Source organism: Camellia sinensis, chromosome 1 (assembly GCF_055761805.1).
Source record: "Camellia sinensis isolate YWXY chromosome 1, ASM5576180v1, whole genome shotgun sequence".
NCBI lineage: Eukaryota > Viridiplantae > Streptophyta > Magnoliopsida > Ericales > Theaceae > Camellia > Camellia sinensis.
The window spans coordinates 18,990,925-19,010,677 of NC_138961.1; the positions used below are offsets into that span (position 1 = coordinate 18,990,925).

A 19,753-nucleotide genomic window follows, 5' to 3' on the forward strand; every position below is an offset into this window, starting at 1 on the left:
ACATTGCCAACCACCGGAGACGCTCTCAACAAGTCTGAAAACTAACTTTTCTAAGCAGTGTTTGATTCTTCAAATTGTGGACGAAAAAACATGAAAGAACAAAGAGTCCAGATCCTCAAGTGTTTTTCTGCAGTGATTTTTGTAACGCCTCAAAACGATGTCGTTTTGGGACAAAATTCTTTTTAAAAAAAATCTGGGATATGTTTGGTTTGAGTTTGGAAGATGAGTTTTAGAGATAAAAAAATACGAAAAGTTGTTTGGTTTGGTTTTTTTCAAAAGATGTTTTGAAAAATTATTTTGAGAGAGAGTTTTGAAAAAAGTGATTGATTTGATGTGTATGAGAAAGAGATTTGTTTGGAAAACTTGTAAACCAAACAAGTTTTGAGAAATTTTTTTGAAAAAATTTGTTTGGTTTGATTACTTTTGAAAACTTATTTGTAGAGAATTTTTCTCAAAAATTTTTGGGAAACACAAACCAAGCAAGGCCCTGATCTTCACACCCCTCCATTGCCGGCCAGCTGTCCACCAGCTTCGGCCAGCCCCTAACCCCTCCCTCCTCTCCGGCAACCCTCCCCCAGTTTCTCCTCCCTACGGCGACCCTCGTTCAGCCGTACCACCCATCACCGCACCATCTCTCAATTTCTTCCTTATCCATCCAAAACCCACCAAACCCATCTCCCTTTTCTCTCAGATTTATTGACCCACCTCAATTTCTGTCTTGTTCTTTCCCAAATTCCTACCGAATTTTGTGTTTCTGCTTTAGAGAGTCGAAGTGGAGGAAGATGAGACAATGATAGGCTCTTGAAAATGGAATATTTGGATGATGACTTTGAAGATGAAGAATATTTCAAATGCTCTAGCAGTGGGTTCATACAAACTCCAATAGCATATTTCATTTTCTCTCTAACTTCTCTCTCAATTAAACCCACCAGATTCTCCTCTCCCTCAGTTTTTTTTTTTTTTCTAGATCTAGAAGAAGAAAGAAAGGAAGAAGAAGAAAAGCAAGGAAGGAGGGGGTGATGTGGCTGGGGGAGGATCGCCGGTGGAGAACAATTGGGGGAGGTCACCGGAGGGTGAGGAGGGTTAAGGGGGTCATCGGAGCTGTTAGGGAAGATGCACACTGGAGAAGCATGAAGTGTAAACAACAGTTTTTTTTTTTTTTGTGAAAATTTTGCCCCAAAACGACATCATTTTGAGACATTACAGGAACCACCGCAGGAAAGTACTGTAGAGAATCCGGACTCACAAAGAAATTGATACAGGGTGGGTTATGAGAGTTAATATGACCGTCACAATCAAGTTAGATATGATGCAAAGAACCATTTACAAGAGCAAATTTGCAGCCAAGAGACGATTGAATGCTTATATGAACATTGAACGTCACCACTCAAAGCAGCATTAGACATGATTTAAGAGAGGTAGAAAGGGGAGAGGAGGAAAGGCGTGAAAAGAAGAAGAGAGAGACGAGGGTATACAAATTTTTACAGAAACACAAGTTTCCACACAGCCATTGAAGCTGAACCCCGATGAACAACAAACTAAAATTTGACATCAACTACTTCTATTCTCCTTGTAGCAAAATTGATGAAGATTGTTAGTACAGCCAAAAACATTAAAGGGTAAAAATAAAAATAAAATAGGCAAGCCATGGACAGCAGCATCCAAATGGTGCACACGGCATTTGGAGATCCAAAAAAGCCATTGAAGTCCTACATAACCAGTGCAAATACAAAACTTCTGAACCTAACACAGTTACTTGTGCACTTTTTTCCGTCCCCATGTCCATCATCATAAACCTAGAAGCGGAAAGGGAAAGGAAATTAATTCTTCTTATGGATTTGTAAGCAAAACTATGACTACGAATTGGAAACATTGAGTAAATAAACAACATTGCATACTTTTCATCCTCCCGTAAAGATTTAGTCTTCCTCAAACCTAATCTTCTTCGAAGCAGGCTGGTTGCTACCCACCTGCAATAAAATCAAATTACAAAACAGGAAAATCAAATTCCTGATAATCTGGATAACATCCTCTGAAAATCTGGATGCCTTACTATGTATCACCTAACTGAATAGTTTTAAGGCTTAAATTCAACAGTTACTGACCCAGAAACCCAAGACAATAGGACCCAAACTAGGTAGGACTCAAGACAATAGGAACTCGCAACTTTGCTTGTCAAAAAACGCTGGCCCATGCCTCCAAATTTTGGATTAGCAGAAAAGCATAAATTATTCCTTAAATTCAAGCCTGAATTTTCGAAAGTAGTTCCCTATATTTTTATAAAAATTGCAAGAGCATTGAAGAACCAAAAAATGGCAAGATTTAGATTCTTACAATTTCAGGGCACTCATAATCAATACCAGCAGCTTCAATCTTCTTACGCTTTTTTTGGTCACGTTTTAGGATTTCTCCCACCAGCTTCTTGTGCTCTTCCAATGTTCTTTCCTGAATAATCATCACAGGTAAATGGTTACTATCTCTTAAAAAATAACCACTTCGAGATCAATAGTGAATGACAGGTTTTCTTAATTTGCCTCATAAGCATCCAAGAAGGATTGCCAGACGTCTGTATCTATATTCACACACCTTGTTATGTCGCTTCCTTTCAATTTGAACCCAGTCCACTGGCTTGTGCCATCTGCTAGGGCCTTTCCACCTTAAAAATAAAGTAAAACCATCAGCAATTCATTGGTGTCACAGAAACTAAATAACTTTACGCAGAACAATTTTATTTATCTCCTCTATTTATTTACTTGATTTGATTCCTTTGTTTTTTTTTTTTTCTTCTTGAAAATCTTATCATTATCTACGATTATTATGGGAAACCACAATCTAACAATCTGCAACTGCTTCTGAGGAAACACCCAACCCAACTTTGAAAAGAACATGGTAATATCATATTTTTCCATACAGTAGATGATAAGTTAGAATTCATATGAGGCAGGTCTCAAACAATTAAACGATAACAATCAAGAATAGATAATTGCTTACAACTTTGGGTGAACACGCTCAGGAGGAATAAGATGGACTTGTAACATGTGCTCAAACATAAGATAATTATGCATACATTCAGATACAATTTTTGCAACCTGCACTAATTAAAAACAAACGATAAGAAACATTACTAAATAACAAGTATCCACATGAATTTTTTCTTTGAGGTAAGTACAACCTCAGGGGACTCAAATTCAATGAAGCCAAAGTGCTTGGATTTTCCTGTCTACAAAACATCAAATCATATAAACAATAAAAAACAGTTAGCAATTAAGAGACTGAAACTAAAAGAGAGAAATACGTACCTAACACAAAACATGAGTGCTCTAGTCACACCAATAACACCATAAAAAATCAAAAGGAATTAACAATGATAATATAACTTGTATTATTATTATAAAGAAGAGCAATCCTTTTAGCTATACATTGGAGACAATTCATTGTTGTTTTTTTACCTTCTAATGTATGAAACTCCCCTACCTCCCTTGTTATTTTGGAGAAATATTAGTAATTTCCATTCTTTTCATACAATTTTAGAGACAAGTTAACAAATAAATATACATTTTTATGTATACATTAAAATAATAATTATTCTCTCAATTTTTTACATTGCAAATACATTTATATTATATCGAAATAGTAAGAAAGCATTTTCTACATTGTACAAAAGGCTTTAATATCTATTTCAGAAAGCTCTATTCAAAAACAATATGGCCTTCATAATTCTTAAACTTAAAAATTCTAAAGGATGAGAGATTAATGGGAATAAAACAATATTGTTTTTTTATTTTTATTATTGGATCCAAGTTATTTTCTTCAATCTGGTAATATGCTTTATTTGTATCTAAGCATGTGTCCTCCAAATGTATAAAGCATGTATAGTTTAAAAAATTAATTAGGAGACTTGCGGTGAGTGGATGCGTCCGACATGGTTAAAAATCTTAGAAATTTCCATTCTTCTTAGATAATGATTAAACAAACAAATCTTCAAATTTAGCTTTGAATTCACAAATGCTTAGTTAAATTTAATATATATGACAATAACTAGAAGCAATAATAAAATTAAGACCCCAACCTTCTTATTCTTGGCAAGTCTAAGTTTCTTGATGGTGCCAAACTGTTTAAAGAAACCTGCACAAATATGAACAATAAAACATTTTCTGCTTTGAAATTCATACACACATCAGCACATACATGTATATATACACTTTTTTTTTTTTTTAAATTGTACCTTCCATTTCATTCTCATAAAACCCATGTGGAATTCGACCAATATAGAGCACTGTAGCTTTATTTTCCGTAGTTTCACTTTTGGGAAGCTTATGGCCAGGACCGCCCTCTAATGGCTGCCAATCACATAAAATTCTACATAAATCAACATGTAAAAAAAAAATGCATATAATTTAAAGAATTATGAATAACTAATAAAAAATACCAAGAAATCAGCAGATTCATCTTTTTGGGATGAACCTTTCTTTAATTTCTTCATCATGGCTTTCTTTGCTTTGGCCCCCATCTCACTAACAGCACAAATATAAAAGTTATAATTATAAGAAAGTCATATACAAAAGAAAATAATCAAATTCAGATATATGAATGATGAAACCAAAATGCCCCAATTACAGTTTTCAATCACCATAAACATTTAAAACAAACAAATTTAGTTTAATTAGGGTTTTTGCTTCTGCTAATACCAACAAATTTATCCGATCTATAAGATAAATCTTGAGTATCATTAACGAGGGTGTGTTCGTTTTTGAACAAAAACAAATACATATACATGTTTACAAACCTTGTTCATGTATATGGAAAGGTACAGTAGGCTCTATATCTTCGTTACCTGATCGGAGATTTAGCTGAATTTCTGGGTCCGAACACGAGAAATCTCTACTACAGAGAGAGCAGAGATATGTGTGTATAATGTAGGCGTCGAGATGGATACGCCGTGGAGTCTCTGGTAGCCCTAACTTTCTTTCTACCCTAAAATTAAAAATATTTATATAATAAAGCACAAGGAGTCTTTTGAATTCTTAACATATTTTTGCCACACCTTTATAAAATAATAATTAAGATGTTTTTTTAAAAAGAGAAAATTAATTTAAGGGCTCTCTCTTATATTTAGTAATGGAAGAGATTCACAATATTATTTTATGATGTGTAAGGTTTCTTAAACCTTACACTCATGTATCACAGAGAAATTTCTTAAATTAAACTTCATTTTTTTTTCTCTCTCTAAACTCTCATCCTCTGCTAAATCCATCTTTTCTTCTCTCTCTCTCATCTCCTCGTCTTCCAGATTGTCCACATTCCCACCACGAAGACTTCAAGATCATCCCCATTTCCACCACCACCGCCATGCCCATGCTCGTCTCCAATCGTTACTTTTATCGCCGGAAACTTCTAAATCGAATTCATAGTTGTGGTAGTGGTGGTCCGTCTCCATTATCATCATGGTCATATAGTGGAGAGGTTTCTTCCAAACCTGTTGAAGGTATACATTGGAATTTGGGTTTCCATTACACTCGTTTATGTTTTATGTTTGACAGATTCTAGGTCTTAGTGTGATTGTGGTTCTGTTCTTTTTCAATTACAAGATTTTTCTCTACTTCTGTCATTAAATAATGATTGAAAATATCATAATGGCAACTAAAAAAGGGAGACAACCTTACACGAGCTGGAGACATGGATGTAGCAAAAAAGGTGTTTGATGAAATGCCAAAGAGAGAATGTCTAAGGTCCCTCAAATAAATCTAGAGAAATTTCAATCCAAACCAAAGAATTTCTCTGAACCAAATTAGAGAAAATTCAATCCAAACTAGAGAATTTTTCTGGACCAAACCAGAGAAAATTTAGTCCAAACCAGAGAATTTCTTTGCACCAACCCAGAGAAAATTGAGTTCAACCCAAAGAAAATTTAGTTCAAATTAAAGAATTTATCTGGACCAACCCAATTTTCTCTGAAGTAGAGCACTAATCCTCATTGTTGTTATCTGCATTCTGCTTTAGTTGTAGAATGGGTGTTTCAATCTTTGCCATCAAATATTGTCCAGAGTGTTGTAATTGTTCTTTAAATTGAACAAATTCAATTACTTGAAATGTATACATGAAAGTACTACAGTTGAGTCATATCCTGATACTTTCTAGAGTGGCTGTAGTAACACAAAACACACATCTTTTTAGCATGAGCAGATAGAGGTTTACAACAAAACAAAAGCAATTATTTATTGACATCACCTTGATGCACAGTTTACAAAAAAAACAAAAAACAAAAACAAGGGGACATGGATTTAGCAAAGAATGTATTTGATGAAATGCTAAGGAGATAATGTCTAAGATCCCTCAAATCAATCCAAAGAAATTTTAATCCAAACCAGAGAATTTCTCTGAACCAAACCAGAGAAAATTCAGTCCAAACCAGAAAATTTCTCTGCACCAACCCAGAGAAATTTGAGTTCAACCCAGAGAAAATTCGGTCCAAACTAGAGAATTTCTCTAGACCAACCCAATTTTCTCTGAAGCAAATCAGTAGTCCTCATTGTTGTCCGGAGAAATTTGAAATTTTTTCTGTGATATGTCCAGAGAAATTTGAAATTTTCTCTGTGATTTGCCCAGAGAAATTCTCTGGATCGATGTTGAGGGACCTTAGACATTATAAAAATATTGAGTGTCCTTTATGCTATAAAATCTTAATAGCAGAGACCTTAAAAAAAAAATCCCCTTTTTAAAAACAATAGCTTATCGGTATATATTTTACTTTTTCACTTCTCTCTTATTTTTTCTTTTCTTGTCCATTCTTCTGTGATTTCATAAATAATTCCATCATTTCACCCTTTTTCCTTTTTTTATTTTTTTCCTATTTATTTATTTATTTTATTTTCTCCTTATTATCACTTATTTTAGTTACACTATGTTTTGAGATAGGTGCATACTGCAATAAATAATAAAAAAATTAATATTATAATATATATATATATATGGCTTAAATAATTCCTCAAAAAAAATTTATTGTTTAAATAAGAATCTTCTTACTTACATCTAAAGTCTTAGATTTAAATTTTGTGCATCGCTTTCTATAAATTCCAACAACCAATCCATTTACCTAATCAAACCGGTTTAACTGTAGTTCTTTTTAATTCCGAATGAGGACCTAAACCAACCAAAGCCACTCAACAGAGTGATTGAACCGGTTCAATTTTAAAAATATTGGTTTATAAAATGTTTGAAGTGTTTTTTATTTGCGTTAATTATACTTTTCACTCATATTGTTTGACTTAAATTTTATTTGAATCTTTATAGTTTTAATTTAAACAATTGAATCCATCCACTTTTAAGTTTAATTTTAATTTAATCCTTCCACTTAAGTTAGAGATTAAAGTAAATAATTTTGAAACACTGTTAATTTTCTAGAATTTCAATTTAATTCTTTCGTCTAAATTAAAAATTAAAATTAATAATTTTAGAATACTTGTCAATTTTATAAGATGTATACATAAAGAAAATTAACAAAAATTTGAAAAGAATGACCACATTGAAACTAAATTTAAAATGTAGAGACTAAATTATTCAAATTACAAAACTATAAGAATTAAAATGAAATTTAAGTCAAACTACATGAATAAAAGTGTAATCCTTTTCATTTTGTTTTGTAAAATTTACTGTACATTAAAATTTAAATAAATTAAATATATATATATTTGTAATTCATGCGTTAAATAATTAATTTTTAAATATATAAAATTTATACCAAACGATTTTGACAACACTTTCTTAATTACTCTGGAAATGACCATTGCAATCCAAGTTGGTGTCGTAGTTAGGAGTGGGAATTAAGTGCACTAGAGCTGCTCTGGAAATGACCATTGCAATCCAAGTTGGTGTCGTAGTTAGGAGTGGGAATTAAGTGCACTAGAGCTGAGACATGACAAAAGGTGGAGAACATTATTACAAGTAAAAATCTTCACTTCGCCACTGGATCCCATATATTTGATACACCAATCCTGGTGGTAAGATATCCAACTTGACTAATCAACAAATGATGTCCGAGACCGATATTCAAAACACAATGACCACACTTGAGCATCTGAAATCAACAACTGAAGGGTTGAAAATGTTTGTACAATACGGTTACTCTTAGGATTGGTTTGGAATTTTCTAAAAAGATGTACTTTTTGACTTATTGATTTATATGGATTGGGTTTGATGTGATATATTAGAGAAGTGATGTGATTTAAATAAGATGATGTGACTTAAATAGAATAGTAACTTTTTGACTTTTTATATTATTTAGGTCATGCCAAACTTGCCTTTAATATGGTTACTCTTATGCCATCTTGCTTCATTCTCTAAGACTGTTGACATCAATACATGATTAAACATTCTTTTTACTAGATAAAAATGGACCATTTTTTAATCGTATCAATGAGTCCAAAATCTCCACTGTTGCACAGAATCAGCCCTAGATCACTTGCATCAAGTCAGCCCGATGATCAAACTTGGGGTGTTGGTTTCTTGAGCCATCTAGTTAACTGTACCAGTCATGAACCCCTTTTTTCTGTACATGAGAAAATAAAGTAATTGCTGATGGGGATTCTGTAGACGCACGTGAGTAAACAAGATGTTCTATGCAATTGTCCCACGGCCATCAGGAAATTTACTCTTTTTAGGTAACTAGTGGAATATAAGAATTGGTTGGTGTGTGCATTACGAGATCAATTGCTGCAAAGCCTCCATAATGAAGGAGAACGAAGGACGTCTCCCCGGCTCACTGCAGCACAAAACAGTTTAAATGAGAGAGAGAGAGAGAGAACAATGTATCATCACGTAAATTACTGCCTTGTCGTGACTACAGTTCCGGAAACATAAAATTTGTAAATTCAATTCAATCAAACATATTTTGAATATATACTCACTCGGCCCAACAGGCTTCAATTAAGGCAGTCACTTGAGGATTGACGTTGCTGGGAATTTCAAGCCTTTGGCCCTTAAATCCAACAGATGCCACAACCTGCAAAAGGTAAAGTATATATAAGTTTGGCTAGATCCCAACAATAAAATGGAACTGCCTACGTATATGCATCAATTTGTTTGTTGGCGAATCACTTCGTAGAGTGTGTTGTAATTTAGTTGATGTGTATGACCATGAATGGCAAAAAGAATTATTTGGTAGTATTCCGAGGACTTCAAAAAACAAATATTAACAGCATACACAATTAGACAAATTTTACCATTAAAGCATGCAAGAAGTAAAGCTTCACTTTGGTGGCCACCCAATCCAATAAAACTCAATACTGAAATTCTAGTTGTTTCTTGGCAAACTCAACCTCCCAGTCTAGATTCCCTTTGCAGATGTTTGAGTTGGGTTTTATTTAACGCCTTTTTGGTTCTTTTGATTACAGATTTGTTATAAATTTGTCTATTTGGGTCCATGATAAAAAAAAAAATCCCCTGCACATCTTATAGTGCTGTGCACATGATACATCACATCACATCTAACAGATTTATCACAGGCTCAGCTCTTCCTTCATCTTACACACTCATTTTGGTAACAAACTCTCCATTATAATTTACTTCATTGATTTATTTATTTTTTAATTTTTATCAAGTAGCAAGTTTACAAGGACTAGACACAAATCAATTTCCTTTGTTTAGTTTCATCATTTTCATACTAAGACAGTAGGAGTTCAAGTGAGTACTATATAAAAACCTGCAATGGAGTAAAGTTTCTCCATGGCTGTTGAAGGGTCACAAGTTCCCACAAAATTACACCAAAACTGTAAACGTCTGACTTCTCATTTGATGGCTCATCACGGAGGACTTCTGGTGCCATCCACTCAGGCTAATAAAAGAAACAAGAAGAAAAAGTCAGTAACTAAAACTAACCATGTCCCTTTCTATTCATGAACAATTGAAGGAAGCTGCCAAATAAAAACTTACAGTCCCAGCAGCCGTTTTAGATGAAAGAAACGTGTTGAGTTTTGTACGGGAGAGGCCAAAATCACAGACCTGGGTAACCATAAATGTCAGCATCCAACTGAGAAATGTTACTAAAAGACGTAATCATGAAGGAACAATTTCAACAAAATCTTTCAATTTCTTAATTTACTATGTTTAAGTCTATGTATTCCTCTATTCGCACGTTAAATGTACAAAAATCACTAACAGAGTTTCTCTTATTCATATTAAGAGCTACTGTAGGAGGAGTAACGTTTGTAAAAGATAAAAACACTAAGCATGGCATAGAAGGATTTACTTGAAACAAAGAAGGAATAAAATAAATAAAATAATTTTTTTTGCTATGTGTGAGTCCACCCTGATGATCACCCACATGGGGCTTAATATCAGCACAGCAAGAGCCACCAGTGATAACTATTAGCCTTCTATTTTAAACTTCCTTTAATTAGAAAGAAAGAAACAACACTTAATTTATCTAAAAGGTGTTTCTTAAGAAGTAATTTTAGTATCAAATAGCTCATAGAAATAAACAAACCAACAGTCTTGTAGCCTTGGCTGATGGAAAAGCTAGTTGAATGCAAGAAGGAAAAAGATAAATGAACAAAAAACAAAGCGGGTAAAAACAATTTTCAGTATATCAATACAATCTGATCTGAATCTTACCTTTACGGTATATTTACTGTCCACCAAAAGATTGGGAGACTTTAAATCTCGATGGACAATGGGAGGTTTAAGCTGATGAAGGTAATTCATTCCCTTTGCCTGTGAAAAAGCAGAAACCAGTTCCAAATCCAATAAAATGTACCCATAAACACAGTCAGATGAAGATAGGATGACCGTTTTTCTTTTTCTTCTTTTTCTTAAAAATAAGTAGAAAACAAATAATAATAACACAAAGCAGGCAGTACGGATAGAAGTCCAAATACATTTTCTTCAGGTATCATGTCCCACCCCACCCCTAATGTGATAGGTGTGGGAAGCTAGTAATCAGAGGATGAGCACAGATTTAGAATAAAGTAGCAATCACAACTCAGGTTTTGGTCAGAATCAATCATTATAAAAGAGTCCTACCTGCCCTAGCCTACGCGGATTATACTTTCTAATGAAAAAAATATCCTGTATGTTAAAATACCATTTTTACAACTATCAGGCACGCTGTCAAACATGCTTTGGAAGAAGTGTGGTGTTGGATGTTTATGAAGTCTAGAAAAGTCTGTTTATTATCGATGTGTGAAAAAATTGATGGTAACACTTATAGTATAGTTACACAAAAAGGTAAGATGTGAGAGGTATTGTGCATGAAACCAAGGCCCCTCTCTACATTTAATTGCATGAAAGGCGTTCCCTCTTTAAATTCCATGTGCCAAATAAGTTCAAGAGTAGGGCTGCAAATGAACCGAGCTGTTCATGAACAAGCTCGGCTCGGTTCGTTAACGGCTCGGCTCGTTTAGTAAATGAGCCGAGCTCGAGCTCGCATAAGCTCGGCTCGTTTATCTTTATTTAAATTATATAATAAATATATTATTTATATATTAAATAATATATAAATACATTATTTATATATTAAAAATATATAAATAATAATATAAATACATTTTTTATATATTAAATAATCTAAATAATATTTTTTATTTAAATATTTATATTTAAATAATATAAATAATATTAAAAAAAATTATCGAGCCGAGCCGAGCCGAGCCGAGCCGAGCTCGAGTTTCATTAAAATTAACGAGCTGAGCCGAGCTCGAGCCCAGTTCCTTATCGAGCCGAGCTCGAGCTCAATAAACGAGCTCCATAAGTAAAAGAGCCGAGCTCGAGCTCAGCAAAGCTCGTTTGCAGCCCTATTCAAGAGTGATTAAAAAAAAATGAAGAGCTTAGAAAACCTCCTGATTTTTTACATGCAGGTGGTATATAAGCTATTCATCTACACACTTAGTTTAAAGTTCAGAGACCATATACAGGTTACCCATCAAGCCCTGCCCTTAGATATTTTTAGACCCATCTGTCCCTGCCATGGGGTAAGGATGGGTTTTGGAAGCAATTCCTTTCCTCAAGAGAAGGGCAAGGAACAGATGACCTGCCCCAAACCTGACCAGTTGCCACCCCCACTTAGCTTGGGTGCTCCTTACATAGAGATGGTAGATATCAATTTTAACAAAATTTGCATATACATCATGAAACAATGAAACGCTGTACGACTTGAGAAAAATTAGCTACTAATGTATACCACATCGTAAGCCATATTCAAGCGACGCCTATCATCCAGTATTACGCCTGCATCACGCATGCCCAGAAGTTTATACAGGCTGCCTCTGCAATTCAAATTGGAATACTAATTATAACAGGAAAAGCATTTCCAAAGTATTTTTTTTGTGAGAGAACAATTTAAGTAAAATGTTAATAAATTTGCTGCAGCAAACCTTGACAAATATTCTGTAACTATGGATAGGTTTGGAGGCTGAGTCACAGCACCCATAAAGAGAACAATATTTGGGTGTCGCAAGCGTTTCATCATTGCAAACTAACAAACAACAACAAAAGACCCCAGGTGAGGAATAAAACGGAGGCAAAGTAATCCTACACCTTTGTTCATTTGTTCATGGCAAATCTGTTGATAAGCATCACAAAGTAGCCAAAGCATACCTCTCTCCGAAATTCCTTGACGCGCTCTGCATAGAAATCTTGTTCCATGAGAATCTTGACAGCAACATCCTAAAAGTAAAGATTCATATTAGAAGAGCAAATTCAAAGCTCTAAAATTGAGTAGGGAAGTTGAAAATTAAAAAATGGATCAGAAACAGATTCCTGTACAAATTTTTAAAAGAAAATGCAAAAAAGAAAGGGCATTATAAGATTTACAACTCTAAAATGAACCATCCCTCCTAAGGATGCTTTGGATGCAAGGCCAATTTTCACTGCAGCACTAAACTAGAGACTGATGCAAGGGCAATCATGTGCTTATTGGCACTAGCAAATGTGGCCATAAATAAATCATAAAATTAACAAGAGAACAGAGAAAGAATCACTGTGTTAAGGAAGAAATATAGAAAACTTCATACAAAAGCTCCAGTGCAGATCCTACACAATAAGGAACTCAAAAAAGCCTGAAATCCAAACTAATTGAGATCTGATACACCTTAATAATCCAGTAGACTATGACTTAGCAACAACCAGGACTTGACAAGTCTTCAAATTGAACTTTTTGTACAAGTCTTCATAAGATGGAATCATCCAGAACAAGAATATTTTGATGTGGTAGTCTTGTCATCCAGAAAAGAATAATACCACCCCTCTATTTTCTCTTCAAATGGTTCAAAAACATATTTCCTTAAAACACCCTGATATTTGTTTGAGGCTTTGAGCATCATTGAAAATGAAGCCAATAAAGTATATCAAAATATTTTTGGCAAAAAGGCAATGGCTATGAAGGAAACTTGTCCCTCCTTCTGTGCAATCATTTATAAAAAATAAACCAAATTTAATAAGAATTGTAAAGATCAAAGCAAAAAGTTAGGATAGAATCAAAATTGATGGAGATATATTTTTAGAATATTTGCTATATGTAAGCATTTACCTTGTCTTACAGCTAATTGCCCTTGTTGAAGATATGTTCTTGAAAGGTCATTTATTCAAGTTTGACAAAGGCTCATTGCCAGTTTTTTTGAATCCAAATGCATACTTCCCTTATGAGTGAAAAAAAATGGCATGCACATCCCAGTTTCTTATCACATTCAATATTGAGCTCTTTAAGGAAACAAAAATATCTGAATGTAATGACATATTTCTAAGTAAATAAGGACAGTGGGAAAAGGATGCTTACTGAACCACGCAGCTCAGCAAGATGAACAGTTCCAAAAGAACCTGAAATTTATATCATCATTATCTTTCATGTATCTCAAAATAATTTTACCGAACTGCATTGAATTACTACTTCTCTATGAAGACTTGCAGTTTGTAATATTTTTATAGTAACAGAGACCTGATCCAATTTTCTCCTTCAAAACAAGATCACTCCATTGGATGTCTAAATCCTCCTCGTCGAGAGAAAAGTCATGACCATGACTAGGTGGTTCCCTGGTTGCTAAGTAATTAGATTCCATGAACCTCACATTATTATCTGTTTCGGGCCTTAGATCAGAGAAGGCTAAAGTTGGTTGAGCCTCTCTATATCCATTTCGAAGGATCTGACTTGGAAGAACAGGGCCTTTGGCCAAGTGTGTTGAACTTAAGACATTTAAAAAAGGATTAAATGAGTTTTGCATCTGGAAATCTCTGTCATGGGTGATTGTCCAACCAGCTCTTCCCGGCAAAGGTGACACAGATAATTCATGGTCATTACTTGAACTGGAAATAGGGTTGTTCCTATCAAAGTTTTTCATTTCGTGTGGCTTAGTGACCTGAGGATCTGTGTTATCTTGACTAATAGAAGTACCTGTCACGATGAAAAGCAAAAACCCATTGAATGTCTTGATAAATCACTGAGGAACAATATGTTACCTAGCAATCATTAAATACAGCAGCATCACTAGCATACTCAATTTTTTTGCATCATATTCACAAAATCATGTATGCATTTGGTACGTCACCTCACAGGTCATTTTTAGGTAGCCATAAGGGACACAAACACTTATGTTACTATGCTTACTACAAATACTCATAGGAACTGTGCAAAAGAAAGACACAACATATGAAAGCGCAGCACAATTATAGATGCTAAAACCCTTTTTAATATTTGTAATAGAATTAAACATATATATTTGTTCATTGCATAATCACCTTCTATCATACAAAGGAATGTATGTGCTCATAAAAAAATTTAAATGAACTTGAAGCATGCATTATGGAAAAGCATGCAAGGTCAACTGAAGCACTCGCAATGAGGGTATATACAATGAAACTTAAATCCACAAATAGGAGTGGCAAGGGTAGAAATATCGTGTAAAATCTGGGCAGTTGGCTGCGTCCTGATTTAATACGAAGACATATGAGCTTGATTCAATTGTCAAATTTAGTTATTTCATTACCACCAGAAATTAGGTAAATTTACTTCGCAATTTCTTATTTCAAATCTATGTCTACTATAAAGTAACATATCTGCAAAGCTTTAGCAAAAGCACTAAGGACTAATCACAAATACACATATATAGGCATATATGCTTTCTTACATATCTGCTTCCTATATAGAAGTGGCAGACGCAAAAAAAATTTCCTCCTATCTCCCTGCTTTAATCTCAACTTCCAATTTCTTTACTTGAATGAAGCACATACCAAAGGCGAGGCATGGTGTCCAAGCAGGGGCGGGCGGCACAAGAGTCTTTTTAGGGGCCTAAGGTGAATTGTTAAAATAAGGCCTTTTATATTTAAATATTAGTGGTCAGAACTACTGTAGCTCACTTAGCAGGTCATGGGTTGGATTGGCCCCTCCTTTTTCATTGTAACAAATATATATATATATATATCATTACATAATATTTTCTACATAAAATTCAATTTTCTTGTTTTTAATTATTTTACTTCTTTTAATGTCAAATCTTCACAAATGCAAAGATAAAAGATTTTAAGAAAAGAGTCTAATAGTCTTTGGAAGAATACTGTAGATATTTACATTTTAGGAATTAGAAAAAAATAAATAAAAGGTTAAAACAGAAAAACACATGAGCGTTCAATAATAATAATAATAATAAATAACATAACATAACATAATGGTGAAGGAACTAGAAATTTACCTGAGGAAACATCATCGAATGTAATATTAAGTGATTGGCAGTCCGAAAAATACAGTCTGGCTAACATCCTCAAGTTCTCGGCACTTTCAGCAGCTCTAAACCTTGGATGACATAATGGTGAAGAAACCACAATGGAAGATGTACCATTAAGAAATGAATCAGGCTGGCTTAAAGATCCAGGCCTTCCAATCAGATCAACAATATATTCTCTGAAAATCATACGTTCACATTATTGGCAAGAACCAAAATTTGACCTCAAGGTTTTTACAAATATGAAATAATTAATAGGCATGATGTTGAGTCTACCTATTATGTCAAGGACTGATCAAGAGAAAAAATGAAATCCACCCCAGAAAACAAAGATAGTTTGAAGTCTGAACATTTAAGAAATGAGCTTAAAAGATAAAATCTAGTTTATTGCCTGGCACCTTGTGCCCACCACACCCTCCCTCACACGAAATCCGAACTCAAATTTGCAAAATCTACTTTTACTCAGTCCAATCCTTATTCAAATAAACCTATGTAGTCTCACTTGTAATGCCCTTGACAGAAAAAATAAAATTTTCCAATTCCTTTGCCTCAAACTCAAGTGAGTTATCATCTTTATTCCATCGTTTGCATCTACCATCCCATATGATCATTAGAACTGTAAATTTTACTTCCCTGCATTATGAGGTTTTTTTTCAGGTTCCACTCATAATTTTTGTTCTCATCCTCACGTTATGCTTGGTTTATTGTCTAGTCTAGTTTATAGCCTGAAGAAGCATTCATCATAATTTGTGTGTGTGTGTGTGTGTTATGATTTTAATAACTTGCTTTTTAATGACAGGAAACCATAATATGGGTCAAAACTAGAAGTTTGATGGTAGCCCATAGACCACCTCAAAGATGTCCCCTAGGGGACTGCATCCTTATTTTTAAGTAAAATAGTAAACAAATCTAACATAACTTACCTGTCATTACCAAATCGCACAAGACAGGAAGAAGCAAAATCCCTCCCACAGTATTTACATCCCTTAGCTATACGGCATGGTAAGTTAACCATGTCTGCCAACAACTGCAAGAACAAAATTCATCTGAGAGCATCTGAAGAGCAGCTACAAAAATTCAATGTGCACACCAGTCCTTAACAAACAATAATTTAATAAGTGATATGAGCAAACATCATGTGCAGTAAGTTAATAACAGACATAGAAGTTTATGTATGATGAAAAGAGTGAATCACTCCATCAATAACAGATATAATATGAAAATTAGACCAATTCAGAAAATGTAAAATAGCACGACAGTTCATAAGATTATAGTTAAGCTGTAAAATTTACTTTAAACAGGAGAGCCCTATGAACACAAAAGCCAACAGACAAGCTTCCCATTGGAAGCACAACGGAGCCAAAGCAGCCCTTCAAAAGCCCAGTGCACTTTTTCCAGCCGTCAGCAAAACAATCTTCTCCAGAAGCTACACCCCTTGTTACCATAATGAAAGGTTGGACTATTGAATCACAACAAAAATATATTTAATGTGAGTATTCAAAACAAAGGGAAGTAAGAAAACTTACCCCATGTGATTGCAGACAAGCTCAGCAAGATGATCAACCATCTCTTGTCCAGTAATCCAGCTACTAGATAGGCTGAGTACCCTATTCTGCAGTTCTTTCAAACCAGGATCCCTAGATTTATCAATCAAAATCACCTCAATTGGCAAACCATCAAGAGGGTCAACAGCCTTCAATGAATCAAATGATGGGACCCGACCAGTCTCTTGTAGATCAGTACTTATAGTCCATATATATGGATCCACCCCATGAATCAAGTAAAACCCATCTGGAACTTTGTCATAGTAAGACATGCAGCCATTCACCTGGTTCAAACAAATATTATAAAACCATTATAACTCATTAATATGCAAGCTTGAAACAGATAACATAAATTAAAGCGTGGACATGATTCTTTGAGAATATTTTCTGTTAGAAAAATGACATGCCATTCACATTTCATGCACCAAGAAGGGGAAAAAGTCTGGATCTTTCAAGACATAGAATACATTCGAAATCACGTAGTAGTTTATTCTAAGAGCAACAGAAACAATTGTAAGAAAGTTCGTAAAATCACTACAATCTTGAAGTGTAATAAATTCTTTTTGTGGTTAGTCATGCTAGAGACTTCAAATTGAATCCCGCCTTGATTAGGATTGGGTAGATGCCTCTATTACATATTTCACTGTCAACATTGAATCCAACAATGGATCAACAAAACATAAAACAAAATCAAAACCCACTTGCAATGCATTGCACACTGAAGTTCATTTACTCCACCCAAGCCAGTGTACTTTTAATTTGCATTTAGATCATGTAATGCGCAAGTAAGCAGCAAGAACAAGAATGGCAACCAACTAAACCTGATCTGTTTTCAAATGAATCCATATTTTTTTTATAACGACACTGGGCAATTATTGATGTTTCATATTTGTTAAATTATTCACCTAAATTTCAAAGTTCTTATTCCAAATAGTTAGCCGAATCAATAAAAACAATAAAACTTCCACATCTCCAAATCACAAGCCTGAATTTTCTAATGTTTTACATGTAGCGTGGATTTATGGTCAAATAATTCTCTAGTCCAAATCCAAATTCGCCCAATCGCAGAATAAACTACCATCCTTTTCTCAATAATTCGATTAATTTCGACCAAATCTTCCAAACCAAACCAAACCAAACCAACCCAAACCAACCCAAGAGTTAAGTCCCATCAAATGAAAATTATTCTACATTTATCAACCCCGACTTCAATCCAAATGTCTAATTCAATTTTTTCCCCAAAGATTTTGCATAGTTTAAGACAATTATTTAGCCACATTAGCACAAAATTGTCAATCAATAAAACACAAACAAACTCAAAAACAGAAAAACCTCCATACCCAAAATCGATGCGAGAGGACCTCGGCCAAGTCGGAACCCGACCTCGTGGACCGATCATCGGTCCCAGGTTCCAAGAAATTGGCATCGTCGGCGCGCGAAGCCTCCAACGAGAGCCGGAGAGCCAGAGCCAGCTGGAGCTGGTAGCTCTCCTCAGTCTGCTGAGCCCAGCTCTTGTACGAAACCCTATCATACACATCCTGACCGAACGCCGATTCCGATGAGGACTCGGAATTGTCTGTGTCAGGGGATAATTCGGCTGAAGTCGACGCAGAAAGGCCTGTTTGTTTCTCGGGAAAGTTATTCGATCGTCTCGCCGGGATTTCCATGGAAAATCAATATAATGCTGTAAATGGCGTGAAAGTTATGCAGTGGAGTTGTAACTGAGATTGGAGAGAGAGAGAGAGACGGAGAGAGAGAGTGGGTTTGTGCCGTTGAGAGCGACTGAGAAGAAGATAAGATCAGGTACGGACGGTCGACGTGGCGAGTCAGAGTGAAACGACTCACCAACTTCAAAAAAATTTCATCATTTAGAACACTAATTTTAATATTTTAATGGAGACTGATGATATGGTAAGAAAAAAAATAAATAAATTAAAATATCACATTACATAAAATGAAATTCACTGTAACATATTAGAGTTAGTTTTAGGGTTTAAAAATTAAAATTTTAAAGTATTTTTAAAAAAAAATTACCTCTGTCCGGTGCGATTCAGTAGATTTAAAAGTAAAATTATAAATTTAATTGTAGATCAATAGATTGGCAGATTTGATAAATTATAATTTGAACAATTTTAGATGGATTGACTAATTGAAAAATATTATAATTAATTATTGAATATTTACATAATATATAATATCAATTTGTATAATATTTTTTTATATATATTACACAAATTAATTTTACATAATATTTTTCATATATATAACTATTATTTTGTAATAAATTTTACATATTAAATCTCTCTCACATTTATTTTTATTTTGATATTTCATTATAGATTAAAAAATATAGAGAGTTTTTTTGATAAATTCCGTTTCTAAGAGTTTTATTCCATCCAATATATATTCTTTTTTATTATTCCATTAGGTCCTATTTGAGATAAGAAGACCAAAATACCATTTTCATCTATTTATGTTCCATTTAGTTCATATTATTTTTTTATGTTT

The 19,753-nt window shown here is 34.1% G+C and overlaps 2 protein-coding genes across 4 annotated transcripts; both read right to left on the minus strand.

Annotated features, from left to right (window-relative positions):
* Nucleotides 1–1,544: 1,544 nt before the first annotated feature.
* Nucleotides 1,545–5,042, minus strand: LOC114294152 (RNA-binding (RRM/RBD/RNP motifs) family protein). Of its 2 annotated transcripts, none has more exons than XM_028238274.2 (10): nucleotides 4,835–5,042; nucleotides 4,430–4,514; nucleotides 4,226–4,340; nucleotides 4,070–4,125; nucleotides 3,173–3,220; nucleotides 2,992–3,089; nucleotides 2,587–2,656; nucleotides 2,335–2,445; nucleotides 1,899–1,970; nucleotides 1,545–1,796 (listed from the first exon to the last, which is right to left on the minus strand). In XM_028238274.2, the coding sequence occupies exons 2-9, from the start codon at nucleotides 4,508–4,510 to the stop codon at nucleotides 1,920–1,922; spliced, it is 630 nt and encodes a 209-aa protein (XP_028094075.2). In that variant the 5' UTR covers nucleotides 4,511–4,514; nucleotides 4,835–5,042; the 3' UTR covers nucleotides 1,545–1,796; nucleotides 1,899–1,919. The 2 variants fall into 2 exon arrangements, with proteins under 2 accessions (XP_028094075.2, XP_028094076.2); XM_028238275.2 differs by having other exon boundaries at nucleotides 4,787–4,950.
* A 3,198-nt stretch (nucleotides 5,043–8,240) lies between these two features.
* On the minus strand, nucleotides 8,241–19,120 carry LOC114294157 (serine/threonine-protein kinase CTR1). Of its 2 annotated transcripts, none has more exons than XR_014331283.1 (15): nucleotides 18,586–19,120; nucleotides 17,228–17,529; nucleotides 16,994–17,135; nucleotides 16,625–16,728; nucleotides 15,672–15,880; nucleotides 13,925–14,377; nucleotides 13,766–13,806; nucleotides 12,589–12,657; nucleotides 12,366–12,466; nucleotides 12,173–12,257; nucleotides 10,609–10,707; nucleotides 9,928–9,996; nucleotides 9,687–9,829; nucleotides 8,904–8,998; nucleotides 8,241–8,758 (listed from the first exon to the last, which is right to left on the minus strand). XR_014331283.1 is itself a non-coding variant. In XM_028238280.2 (15 exons), exons 1-15 carry the CDS (start codon nucleotides 18,910–18,912, stop codon nucleotides 8,695–8,697), a joined length of 2,292 nt encoding a protein of 763 aa, XP_028094081.2. In that variant the 5' UTR covers nucleotides 18,913–19,120; the 3' UTR covers nucleotides 8,241–8,694. The 2 variants fall into 2 exon arrangements, 1 of the variants encoding a protein (XP_028094081.2); XM_028238280.2 differs by having other exon boundaries at nucleotides 9,698–9,829.
* Nucleotides 19,121–19,753: the final 633 nt, after the last annotated feature.